This window comes from Oncorhynchus mykiss, chromosome 13 (assembly GCF_013265735.2).
Source record: "Oncorhynchus mykiss isolate Arlee chromosome 13, USDA_OmykA_1.1, whole genome shotgun sequence".
Taxonomy (NCBI): domain Eukaryota; kingdom Metazoa; phylum Chordata; class Actinopteri; order Salmoniformes; family Salmonidae; genus Oncorhynchus; species Oncorhynchus mykiss.
The window spans coordinates 856271-869502 of record NC_048577.1 but is presented as its reverse complement, the minus strand read 5'-3'; the positions used below and the strand labels follow the sequence as shown (position 1 = coordinate 869502).

General features: G+C 39.5%; 2 protein-coding genes across 2 annotated transcripts; one reads left to right on the top strand and one right to left on the bottom strand.

Moving 5' to 3' along the window:
• Positions 1 to 324: 324 nt before the first annotated feature.
• Positions 325 to 3334, bottom strand: LOC118938137 (zinc finger protein 189-like). The gene is made up of 2 exons (XM_036939857.1): positions 2789 to 3334; positions 325 to 1021 (listed from the first exon to the last, which is right to left on the bottom strand). The coding sequence occupies exons 1-2, from the start codon at positions 3060 to 3062 to the stop codon at positions 426 to 428; spliced, it is 870 nt and encodes a 289-aa protein (XP_036795752.1). The 5' UTR covers positions 3063 to 3334; the 3' UTR covers positions 325 to 425.
• A 2680-nt stretch (positions 3335 to 6014) lies between these two features.
• Positions 6015 to 12480, top strand: LOC118938136 (zinc finger protein 287-like). Its single transcript, XM_036939856.1, has 2 exons — positions 6015 to 6453; positions 11419 to 12480. The coding sequence occupies exons 1-2, from the start codon at positions 6084 to 6086 to the stop codon at positions 11958 to 11960; spliced, it is 912 nt and encodes a 303-aa protein (XP_036795751.1). The 5' UTR covers positions 6015 to 6083; the 3' UTR covers positions 11961 to 12480.
• The last annotated feature ends 752 nt before the right edge of the window (positions 12481 to 13232 follow it).

Here is a 13232-nt window from a genome sequence, read left to right as displayed (position 1 = left end):
AAAAACCACACAGAATCTGGGAGTAATGTGTACATCCCTGGTTAGAGGAGAATTTGTAGAAAACAGCTAGCGACATTTTGAAGTGTTTCACTTTGATTCACGTGGGTCACTTTTTGTTAAATCACATAAATAGTACTCTCTCAACTCAGAGCCTGGATCTTTCCCCTGAGGATAATATCCATGTCATGTTGAAATCAATAGAACAGGGGAGAAACATTTAGGGTCCTACATTGTGACATCATTAAATTACTCCTTCTACAATGTTAAAACATTCTACATTGTGACTTAATTAATTGATATCATGAAACAACTCCTTCAACTATGTATTTTCTGATGTTTGATCAGAGATCTTTTATCAGAGTATCTCTTGTTACACAGATCACAGCTATGAGGTTTCTCTCCTGTGTGTGTTCTCTGGTGTGATATCAGGTTGCATTGTTGAGTAAAGCTCTTCTCACATTGAGTACAGCTATAAGATTCTCTCCTGTGTGTGTTCTCTGGTGTGATATCAGGTTGCATTGTTGAGTAAAGCTCTTCCCACATTGAGTACAGCTAGAAGGTTTCTCTCCTGTGTGTGTTCTCTGGTGTGATATCAGGCCTGATGAATGAGTAAAACTCTTCCGACATTGAGTACAGCTATAAGATTTCTCTCCTGTGTGTATTCTCTGGTGTGTTATCAGGCTGCTGAGCCGAGTAAAACTCTTCCCACATTGAGTACAGCAATAAGGTTTCTCTCCTGTGTGTGTTCTTTGGTGACGAGTCAGATTGCTCAATGTAGTAAAACTCTTTCCACATTGAGTACAGCTATAAGGTTTCTCTCCCGTGTGTGTTCGCTGATGAATTGTAATGCCTGATGAGGTGAATCTCTTTCCACAGTCAGAGCAGCAGAGAGTTATCTTCCCTGTGGATCTCTGCAGGTGTTTCTTGGGGTGTTCTAATGTGGAGAGACTCTTCTCTGTCTCCTCAGCATCATGAGGTTGTTGAGGCTCCCCAGAGGATCCACGGTAGTCCCGTCTCTCTCCTGTGTGAACAACAAAGTCAGACAGATGGTTAAAGGCCCACAACAGCGGAAATCCACTGTAAAAGGTGATGCCAACAGCGTAGCCATGATGTTGTACAACAATTGTTGTCTGTAATGAATGTAATGATTATTTGACAATTGTCTTAAAATGAGCAAGAATAGTCCTATTTTGTCTTGTTTTCACATTAGTAGTAACATCGATGATTGTAGGCTAGAAATAAGTTATTAAAGTTGTTGAAATCCTAAGAAGTGTGCCAGACAACTTTTGGTCTCCAACATAGGCACCTTTCTGTCTTTGCTAAAATTGCGGCACGAGGGCGATGCACATGCAATTTGGTAGAAACTCGTCCTCCTAATGAGGAAACCGATAGTTTTGGATGAAGTATATCTGCCTGGAGCAAAAATGGTGAGCAAAGATTTTAGTTTTTCACAATGTATTCTGAATGTGAATGGGGGAAAACTCAGGGAAGTAACCTCCATTTCCAGGTTGCTTATGAGTACATTTCACACTACTTTGGATTAAAATTGTAAGACTCGTTTGAACGTCCTGCTTAATATAATGTTTGTGTCATCATCGCAAATCAACCTCTTTGTACTTAAAAAAAAACACTTCAACCAGTAAAATGCTCTTTGGCTTTTCCATCAGCCTGACAATGAGGGTTTATACACCGTTTGCCAAATTGGCCCATAAACTTCACCTAACAATTACATAGATCTATGTAATGAATGAAGAAGCACTTTGGTTGTTGTTGCATGACACACATAGTGTACTCTAGGACCCATAACAATAACATAGACCTACTGTAGGACCCATAACTTCACCTAACAACAAATATAGGAAAATAGCTCTGTGTGTGGTACTGACCATCAAGGGACAGTTCTCTACACATTAACAGGTAAGAAACTCTGGATCCAAACAGACTAACGAGACCCTACTGTAAATCAAGTAGACAATAACACACTATAAACATCAATTTGTTAGGGATGTTGGATCCAACATGGAGCACAGCATAACTGTCTTTACCAGAGTAATGAATGAAGAAACACTTTGCTTGTTGTTGCATGTTGTGATGTTTCTCATGTGACTGTCATTCAGAAAATGATTTCCTGGAACAGCTGATGATAGTTGAACATGTGACTGTAACTAAAAAGCTACAGAATTAAATATTATGTGTAATTATTGAAGAACCACATTAATGACAGTATCCATTTGGGTGGTGTCAATAAAGTTAAGGTGACTCTCATGTTAGAACCATTGGATTTAGCAAACTCTGAAATGATTTAGGATTTCTGTGCCCATGAAAACTGTTTTCCCAGCGTAACATAAGGAGACACTAAATGTTACGTAGGTAGAGAGCATTTCAGACACCCGAATACAAAAAACTGTCCTAACAGGAAAATAACTTAAACCACAAGGCCAAATCTACACTGGAGGAGCTTACCAAGATGACATTGAATGTTCCCGAGTGGCCTAGTTACAGTTTGTACTTAAATCGTCGTGAAAGTCTATAGCAAAACTTGAAAATGGCTTTCTAGCAATGATCAACATCCAACTTGACAGAACAGGAAGGATTTTAAAAAGAATAATGAATATTCACTTTTTTTTTAATCACTGGAGGACGTCATCAACAATGTAGAATGCCCTTTTAAAAAGCACACATTACTTCAACAAATGCAGAGTTTGTGTCCCTGTTTCATAAGATAGTACTCACTGTATTTACTGGTGTTAATCAGATCAATGTCCCTGTTTTATAAGACAGTACTCACTGTATTTTCTGGTGTTAATCAGATCTCCAGTCTTCTCTTCTTCGTCCTCCTCTAATGTGACAGTAATCTCCTGCTCTTCATCCTTCATTCCAAAAAGGTCTTCATCCTCCACTCTGAAGGTGTCTTTCTCTTCTTCTTTCACGGTAATAGCCTCACCCTCTACTTGTTTTTGTATTGTAACAGCCTCCTCTTCCTCCTCTTTCACGAGAGCTTCTTTCTCCGTCCAGCAGACCCCCTCTTCTTTAACAGGAGGAGAGTAGCTTAGTGAACTCATGTTCGGAAATAATAGCTAGTAAGTATTAGCGACTAGACTAGTGCTAACTTAACCAGCCAGCTAGTTGACTTACAACGTAAATATTAAATTAAATGGGGTATCTAGTTGTTTCCACATAAGTATGTTTAAATCATAGTGGCAAATAAACAACGAAATTGTCTAAAGAACTTGAATGTTCCGACTTTGTTGTCTAGCGAGCTACCGAGGTGGCTGCAGTTGTTGGAGAAGCGTTCCGTCCACTAGATTATACGTCACAGTAGAAACATCGCCTGAAAGACACTTATCGCCATCTGCTGTCTGGAGGGAGGAAACGCATGGTGTATATAATGAACAGACTAGGTCTATACTGCTCCTACATGGTGTAACAATACATCAGTGTGCCAGGTGGACATTGGGTTTGATTCAGACCCTGTCAGTGTGCCAGGTGGACATTGGGTTTGATTCAGACCCTGCCAGTGTACCAGGTGGACATTGGGTTTGATTCAGACCCTGTCAGTGTGCCAGGTGGATATTAGGTTTGATTCAGACCCTGTCAGTGTGCCAGGTGGACATTGGGTTTGATTCAGACCCTGTCAGTGTACCAGGTGGACATTGGGTTTGATTCAGACCCTGCCAGCATGGCCAGAAATCTATTCCAAGGTCAGTAACTTATAACCACAGACCTTTCATGCGTAACTAAAAACACCTAAGTATTAGATTTACTGCCATGGTCTAGTATGTCACCGCCTCAGACACCATTCACAATGCTGGCTGAGGTACGAGTAAAACATGACATATTATTTCCTAACCATTCACAATGCTGGCTGAGGTACGAGTAAAACATGACATATTATTTCCTAACCATTCACAATGCTGGCTGAGGTACGAGTAAAACATGACATATTATTTCCTAACCATTCACAATGCTGGCTGGGGTACGAGTAAAACATGACATATTATTTCCTAACCATTCACAATGCTGGCTGGGGTACGAGTAAAACATGACATATTATTTCCTAACCATTCACAATGCTGGCTGAGGTATGAGTAAAACATGACATATTATTTCCTAACCATTCACAATGCTGGCTGAGGTACGAGTAAAACATGACATATTATTTCCTATTTGTAAAAATGGCAAGGCTTTACCCCAGGGGGCTTCTCCATTGTTGAGGAAAGCAGGGGAAGTGTTGTGAGTAACAGAACTGCCTGAGATGTGGGGGAAGGGAAGCTGCTCACTGATTGGTTGTAGTGACAAGGGTCCCTCCAGAAATCTATCATTATTCCAACTGACATGTCAAATTCACAAATTCTACAGCATAACGACAGTTATGTCTTAAGTGTAAAACTAACAATGACTCAATAATCCTTCTGGGAATGTTACGATGTCATAAAGTTATGGGAGGAGTTAGAAAGTTGGCTGTCAGAAGTACAGTGTTATAATGTCAATTTAATTTAAATAGGTCTGTCTGCATATTTCAAGACATGGCATATGAGGATGCAGTGAGATACCCGTGATGTAGTTAATGGAGATGGAGGTGTGTTCTAGTGGGTCTGGATAGGTGTGATGTAGTTAATGGAGATGGAGGTGTGTTCTAGTGGGTCTGGATAGGTGTGATGTAGTTAATGGCGGTAGAGGTGTGTTCTAGTGGGTCTGGATAGGTGTGATGTCGTTAATGGAGATGGAGGTGTGTTCTAGTGGGTCTGGGCAGGTGTGATGTAGTTAATGGAGATGGAGGTGTGTTCTAGTGGGTCTGGGCAGGTTTGATGTAGTTAATGGAGATGGAGGTGTGTTCTAGTGGGTCTGGGCAGGTGTGATGTAGTTAATGGAGATGGAGAGGTGTTCTAGTGGGTCTGGGCAGGTTTGATGTAGTTAATGGAGATGGAGGTGTGTTCTAGTGGGTCTGGGAAGGTGTGATGTAGTTAATGGAGGTAGAGGTGTGTTCTAGTGGGTCTGGATAGGTGTGATGTCGTTAATGGAGATGGAGGTGTGTTCTAGTGGGTCTGGGCAGGATTGATGTAGTTAATGGAGATGGAGGTGTGTTCTAGTGGGTCTGGATAGGTGTGATGTAGTTAATGGAGATGGAGGTGTGTTCTAGTGGGTCTGGGCAGGTGTGATGTAGTTAATGGAGATGGAGGTGTGTTCTAGTGGGTCTGGGCAGTGAATATTGATGTATGATGTTGTTTGTATGTTTTGTATTGTTTATAAAATATCAAATACAATATTTTAACATTTCCAATGCAAAGTAACACCTCACAGTTCTATTTTTGGAGTTATTACATTAAACCAATCAGAATTCAGAAGAATGCCAAAGTCAGGTGTGAAGTAATATGCAGGACCAGCCTATTCCCTATGATGTCAACTACAACATAAATAACTTCAAATGTAGAACTTTAAGTTAGAAATAATTTGCGCTCATGACTTGGGTGATTAAAGTAAACCACAGTTTGGAAATACATAATGCCATCTAACCAAATATCAAAGAATGTTAGCTATATGCAGTTATCTTAGCCAGCCAGCTAACGTTAGCTATTTAGCCAACTAGCTATTAGCCTAACAAGCATAGTGCAGTTATGGTCAGCGAGACCAACTATCAGTAAGCCAAGGTGGAAAATGTTACAAAACTCCCGTAGTCTAATTCACAGAAAACATGCTGAAAAGTAGTGATGGGGAAACAAATCTTCCTGAAGCATTGACTCTTTCCAGACAATTGTGTCAAAAATAGGTTCATTACTCAAGGCTTTGAACGACACAGAATTTAGAACAGCCACATTATTATAGATGAAGTCCCACACCGTAGCAGCGAAGCCTTTATGTCATATATACATGTATAAATAATAATGAGTAGTTATTTCTGATGCAAGGTGATTTGTAAATTAGTCAGTCAGCAGCCACCTGCACTGTCGGCTGCAAAGTCGAACGAGCCCAAATTAATCAATACCACTCAGGTGTTCGACGAAATGATTCTCCAGACGTCATTGATCACGTGCTGCTGATAAAGGGACACTGCTTTGAATTATACCGCTTAGCGACTTCAGTACATGCCTCATAGCTCCAGTCTCAAACTTAACCCCGTCCCTGCTGAAGAAGAGGCGGTCTGCTGGATGGAGAAAGAAGCTCTCGTGAAAGAGATGGAGGAAGAGGAGGCTGTTACAATACAAAAACAAGTAGAGGTTGAGGCTGTTACCGTGAAAGAAGAAGAGAAAGACGTCTCAGTTAAAGAAGAGGGAGACTCGTTCAAAGTTAATAAAGAGGAGGACGACGACGTTTCAGTGAACGAAGAGGAGGGGGAGGTGACTGTCACATCGGAAAATGAAGAAGAGGAGGAAACTGGATATCTGGGCCCGGTTTCCCAAGCGCATCTTAAGGCGTCCGATGGTTCTAACGATGAACGGGCCCTGATTAACACTAGTAAGTATTGTCTTAACAGAAGCACAAACTCTGCGGTTGTTGAACTGATGTGTGGTGTTAAAGGGGACATTTGCAATTGCTACATCCATATTTTGGCTCTTAAATTATTTATTTATAGGCATTGATTCTTGAAGAATATAACGAATGCCTTATGAGCTTAGTTCAACTGTTGTACCCCATCAGAACCCCAAATAAGCTTTTTGTACTCCAATGTTTAGAAACAATGTAAACCAACACTGTATCCTTCAACATAATGTTGACATCATGGATGGTCAGTCCTTGCATCCATAGGTCTGTCTATGAATTTGAGAGTAGTTACATTTCTCCAGCCCCATCCATCTTATTACCAAAATAGTGGTGTAATTACAGCTTTGTTATTGGTTGAACTGCAGATTGTTTGATTGTTGTGTGTCTTTTTTAAAGGGGCAACCTAGTTTTTAAACAAACAAAATGGCTGCCCAGAGACCTGAGCTGTGTTAGAATACTCATACTAACCGTACTATTTGATGTTAATGGAGTATATAGTGTGCTTATTGGTCATAGTATGATGTAGTTAGTATGCCAAAAGTTCCCGGATGTCGTACTAAATTCGCCAAAATATGAAATATACACGCAGTACTTTAGGGCCCGTAATGCAATTCTTCAGGAAATGGGCGTTGCTTAACATCATTTTCAGATTTGAAGAAAATGGTGGAAAATAATGGTGGAAAAAGTCGATACAGAGCCGATACAAATGAACTGCTTTAAATAATTATGACAAATGTTAAGAAAATGTTGAGCAATGTAAAAGTAATGACTTTTCAAATAAGTTACTTTACACGTTATGTTAGCTACACTATCCTTACAAAACGCATAGCATATCTTTACAGCAGTATGTATCGGTATGTTAACTAGCTACCTAACGTTAGTTGGCTACTTATACATCAAACTTGCCAGTCTAGTAACTATATTCTAACTAACTACCCAATGTTTGTTGAATTGATTAGAGAGCAGAATAACTGATGGATTTAATAAGTCAACACACGTTGAATATGGCCGGTGTCAGTGGTTTCTGGTGGGGTAATATGGTAGAAACATTTGAGGCATTTATAAGTTCTATTCTTCAAGAGTCAATGGTTATATAGTAAATGGGTCTTTCTATAACTGCCAGTGTAGATTTCATGTTGGGGTCAAATTGTTAGAGCTGTTGATAAGTCATTGTATAATGTTCTGGCAATTATTTTCATGCCATTACATTAAAGGCGAAAGATTGTCTTTTCTTAGCAAGGTGTTGCTTAAATAATGTTAGCTGCTAATCGCTAGTTAGCGGGCTAGCTAGCTTGCTAAATGTATTAAGAGTCGGAGCAAAAGTAACTAGCTAATACTGCCGGGTACCAGTGCTGTTGTAGGCCTAGATAAGCATGTTTGTGCAACGGTATCTTATGTTGGCTTGCTAGCCAGCTACATGAAGTAAGAAAACAACATGTAATGTAACATCTAATTAGGATCAACTGGAAATACTGACCATCACTTTGGTTCCTACCATGTCTTCTTCGCTGAGGTTTGTCAGACTACACTCATCAGGTGTATTGCTGCCACCTACAGTAACCAAAATGCAAAAAAAATGGAATCAACAAATCATACTAATTACCTAAAATAAACACGAACCAAATTCACTCCACTACCCTGAATTTCAAACAAAAATGGTACTATTCAGATCCCTACACAGGTTCAGGAACCTGGGAGGGGCGAACTTCTTCATTCAGTACTCCCTGTAACATTTTGTCTGAAGTCCTGGACATCCAGAAATCCATTTGCCGCCTTCACAATGATGTCTGGCTTCTTAGATGTTTTATTAGTTTAGTATTAATGCAATTTATCACTGTGGCAGTGAGGGCAATGCAAACACAATTTTGTTGTAGAAACTCCTCCAAGCTAATGCGGAAACTGCTAGTTTTAGATGAAGGTTGCTAATAATTTATTAATGCAATTTATCACTTGCGCTATAAACACAACAAAGTCCACCTTGTTCACTATTAGTGTGTTGGGATCCTTCTCCTGCATGGCTTCACTGCAGACTGTGGGACATCCACTACCTTCTCCTCTCTACTCCCTCAGCTATTTTCACTGCCTCCACATAGAATACCTGCTGGATGGGCCTGATCATCCTAGCTACTGTGACATCCTTCATCCGTACAGTGCACTCCGGGAACTCGGGAACGTGATTCCCATCACAATTACAACATGCTTCATCTGACTACGACATATTTATTCCTTCAACAAACACTTGCCACATGTCCAACCTTTTTTACAATTGTAACACTGCAGTGGCTTCTGTATATCTCACTTACCCAGGTTTTACACAAGATGGGAGAACCACGTCACCAAACCACATTAAAACCTTCAGTCTATCATTTGTTTTAATCAACATGCATCTTCCTGAAATGTTATCCCTAAACCACAATAAGCTTTCTCCTTTTGCGCTGTTGACATACAATCGGCATCAATAATTTGCAAGCCCTGCCACATCCGACGAGGGTTGGAGCCGATGTTCAAGGGGTATAGCAATCTCCCCAGGGTAGCAGTAATACATTGAGATATTTGTCCACAAGGGGATACCCCTCCCATAGGTGGCTCATTATTGGGATTCATTGCTGATTGCTACCTGTAGCTCACTATGAAGTGTCTATTGATACAGGTAAAGGGCTCTGTTGGAGATTGGTGGTTGGTAGCTGAGTCGAGGGAACAAGCAGGGTTGGACATGGCCATGTTATTATCCCACACAGTCTCTGTGGTTTGTATGAACCCCGTTCCTGGGAATTAGATTTGATTAGAAATCGTCCCAGTCTGTTACCACAGAAGGGGTCCGTTTGTCCCATTTCCAGCTATGTTAAGAGGCGCTTTGTCATTTCCACAGTCAGTTTATTTTGGTACTGTCCATATGTAGCTTGTTTGTGGTCACAGAATGGCTGAATAAGTGCAACATTTTACCTGGAGCTAACTATGCAGAGCATAGGACATATTGAATGACTAGCTTACCTCCAGGCCTGAGGGCACACGCTCTCCAGTAGGCTTAAATTAAAGATACGGAAAATAGGAGTGGCAATATCGTCCGCTATTATCCTCAGTAAGTTTCCATCTAGATTGTCAGACCCCGGTTACTTGTCATTGTTGATGGACAACAATACTTTTATTAACCTCTTCCACACTGACTTTACGGAATTCTAAATTACAATGCTTGTCTTTCATCATTTGGTCAGATTTTCTTGGAAATGTAGTGTGAGCGTTTGTTGCTGGTATGACATGCCTACGTTTGCTAATCTTGCCAATGAAAAAATCATAAAAGTAGTGGGCTTTGTGATGAATGAGCCATCTGATTCAGTTCATTTTTTCCCAACATTGTATGTAAGGTTCTCAAAAGATTTTTTACTATCAAATCTTTGTCATTTATCTTTGTTTCATTGTCTTTTTTCTTTTTATTCAGTTTGTCACATGACTTCTCAATGCAGGACGTTTGCCAATCGGTTGTACAGCCAGACTTATTTGCCATTCCTTTTGCCTCATCCTTCTCAACCATACCATTTTTTCAATTCCTCATCATTCCACTGGGATTCAACAACTTTTAGTCATTTTCTTAATGGTGCATGCTTATTAGTAACTGGAATAAGCAATTTCATAAATGCGTGCAGCTTCTGGTTGCTCCTCATTACGCACCACAGAGCAGCAAATATTCTTTACATCATCAACATAGGAATCACCTGTTTTATTAAATAATTGAGACACAAATGACTTGAGGGAATCAGAGATCAAGATAGCCTAACCATAAGAAAAAAACTCTTCCTCCTCCCGCTGCTGCTGGCCTTTGTAAATTCTGACGTTATGCTCCTGAAGTTTCCAATAATAGACTAAAACAGCAGTCGCCAACGTTTTCCATTTGGAGTGCAAATTTATCTGACCGTTTCTTCTGATCTGGTGCCAGTTATGATTTTCATATTCACATTTTACTGGAACAATTACATTTATAATCGTATCTCAAAATCATTGTCTGTGACTAATCTGTTCTATATAAATATAAATAAATATTATTTAGATTTATATATTTTTGTATTGCCATTGCCAACTATGTAAAAATAGCCTACATAAAGCCAACAAATAAAAACATCTAGAAAATATCCAGATAAAAATAAATCACATTGGCTGAGCATGGCCTGTCTACATAGAACTTTAAACAGTGTATCAACTACCACCTAGGTCTGTCCGAAACATGATGGCAACATTGTATGAAATAGTTTGGGACAGACACAGCTGTAAGCTATTTGTGAAAGGGATAAGAAGTAATCAGGTATTGTATGACATTTCCACTGGATCAGAGCATTACATTTTTCCCTTTCATGTCGAGTGGTTATCAAGAGTGAGAGCTGGAAATATTTTACTCTAATCAATAGTTCCTCAAAGTATTTGTAAGACTTTGTTTACTTGCTGTTTGAGGTGAAGAATTACTTTGAGAAGTTCCACAAATCATGAGTGGTGGTGCGTAAATACTATCAGACATCCCCAAATAGGTGCATCTCTCTCTGCATCGCTCTCTGCCCTCTGTTCGCTAAAACGCAATTTGGTTGCAGAAACTCCTCCATGCTAATGCGGAATCCGCTAGTTATACCATAGACCTACTGTAGGACCCATAACTTCACCTAACAACAACATAGACCTACAGAAAGGTGCCTAGTTGTCTGGCACACTGCTTAGGATTTCAACAACTTTAAAAACATATTTCTTGCATAAAATCGTCGATGTTACTACTAATGGGAAAACCAGACAAAATATGACTTGTTCACTTGACTGTCTTTCGATAAATGTCAAATAATTAACATTCATTACAGACATCATTGTTTGTACAACATAATGGCTACGCTGTTGGCATCACCTTTTTACAGTGTATTTTTGCTGTGGGCCTTAAACCACCTGTCCGACTTTTTGTTCACACAGGAGAGAGACCTGACTATGGTGGATCCTCTGGGGGGCCTCAACAACCTCATGATGCTGATGAGGCAGAGGAGAGTCTCTCCACTTCAAAACACCTCAAGAAACACCAGCAGAGACCCACAGGGAAGAAATCTCATTGCTGCTCTGACTGTGGGAAAGGTTGCAAATCTTCATCAGAACTTAAAATACACCAAAGAACACACACAGGAGAGAACCCTTATAGCTGTGGTCAATGTGGGAGGAGTTTTGTTCAATCTAGCCATCTGACTGAACACCACAGAACACACACAGGAGAGAAACCTTATAGCTGTGATCAATGTGGGAGGAGTTTTGTTCAATCTAGCAATCTGACAGTACACCAGAGAACACACACAGGAGAGAAACCGTATAGCTGTGATCAATGTGGGAGGAGTTTTGTTCAATCTAGCCAGCTGACTTCACACCAGAGAACACACACAGGAGAGAAACGTTTTAGCTGTGATCAATGTGACAAGAGATACTCTGATAAAAGATCTCTGATCAAACATCAGAAAATACATACATGAAGAGGTTGTTTCAAGATATCAATGAAATAATCTCACAATGTAGAATGTTTTAACATTGTAGTAGGTGTATTTTAGTGATGTCACAATGTAGAATGTTTTAACATTGTAGTAGGAGTATTTTAATTATGTCACAATGTAGAATGTGTTAACATTGTAGTAGGAGTGTTTTAATTATGTCACAATGTAGAATGTTTTAACATTGTAGTAGGAGTATTTTAATGATGTTCTACCTTATCGTTTGCCCTGTTCAATTGATTGCAGCATGATATGGATATTAGCCTCAGGGGAAAATCCAGGCTCTGAATTGAAATATTATTTAACAAAGTGAGTAACAAAAAAAGAGCTGTGTTACCCTTACTGCGTTGGTGACCCACTTTAATCAAAATGCAGCACTTCAAAATGTAGCTAGCTGTTTTCTACTAGTTGAAAAAGCTGCTTGTTTAAAAAATACATGTAATATGATAATTGTTGCAGATGAAAGCAGTATAATAAATTGGTCTATAATCAGTTTTATTAACAATCTGACATCACTCCAGTATTTCTTGACAACATTCAAATGCTAATTGTCTTTATTCCACTACTGAAGAAGCATGTCTCAAATCACCTCATATTTCAAACATTCAGCCTGACAAAATATACATGTTTTATTATTCCATTCCTCACCATTAAGTGAAGTATTGCCAATACATATTAACAAAGGGGTGTACATTTGGTTTTGATATTTCATATTTACAATTCATGTAACATTTAGTAATAATTATTATTTATGCAACCAGCTGACCATTTTTGGGTACAATTATATTGACAATGTTGCCCTGCTTTTAGAATATCAGGATTCATTCTCAATGTGCTAACCCAAATGCATGACATTGGGGACTGGGCCCGATCCAACAACTTTCCTATCGAGTGAACCCTGAAAAGAGGGCGAGAAGTAAGGTGGATAGTTACTACGGATATTGCAGGAGTTGGTTGCTGATTGTCTCAAGGGTGGGCAGTCAACCAGTTTTGCGTTTAGCCAGTGCGTTGCCATGGATCACAATTTATTTTGACTGCACATTTTTTCCGTATTGGAGACTCATTGGAGAGGTTTTTTTGTTCCAAGGGGATGAGAGTTCTGGAAGCTAAAATGCTTGTGCTTCTAGTCCTGACAATGCAGTAATAATCTAACCTAACAATTCCACAACTACTACCTTATACACACAAGTGTAAAGGGATAAAGAATATGTACATAAAGATATATGAATGAGTGATGGTACAGAACGGCATAGGCAA

What these genes read in the sequence shown, in the direction of transcription:
- LOC118938136 (XM_036939856.1), top strand. Translation starts at nt 6,084, where the DNA reads ATGCCTCATAGCTCCAGTCTCAAACTTAACCCCGTCCCTGCTGAAGAA. An exon ending in ACGGGCCCTGATTAACACTA is followed by an intron (nt 6,454 to 11,418) that starts GTAAGTATTGTC and finishes TTGTTCACACAG; the next exon opens with GAGAGAGACCTGACTATGGT.
- LOC118938137 (XM_036939857.1), bottom strand. Translation starts at nt 3,062, where the DNA reads ATGAGTTCACTAAGCTACTCTCCTCCTGTTAAAGAAGAGGGGGTCTGC. An exon ending in GATTAACACCAGAAAATACA is followed by an intron (nt 1,022 to 2,788) that starts GTGAGTACTGTC and finishes TTGTTCACACAG; the next exon opens with GAGAGAGACGGGACTACCGT.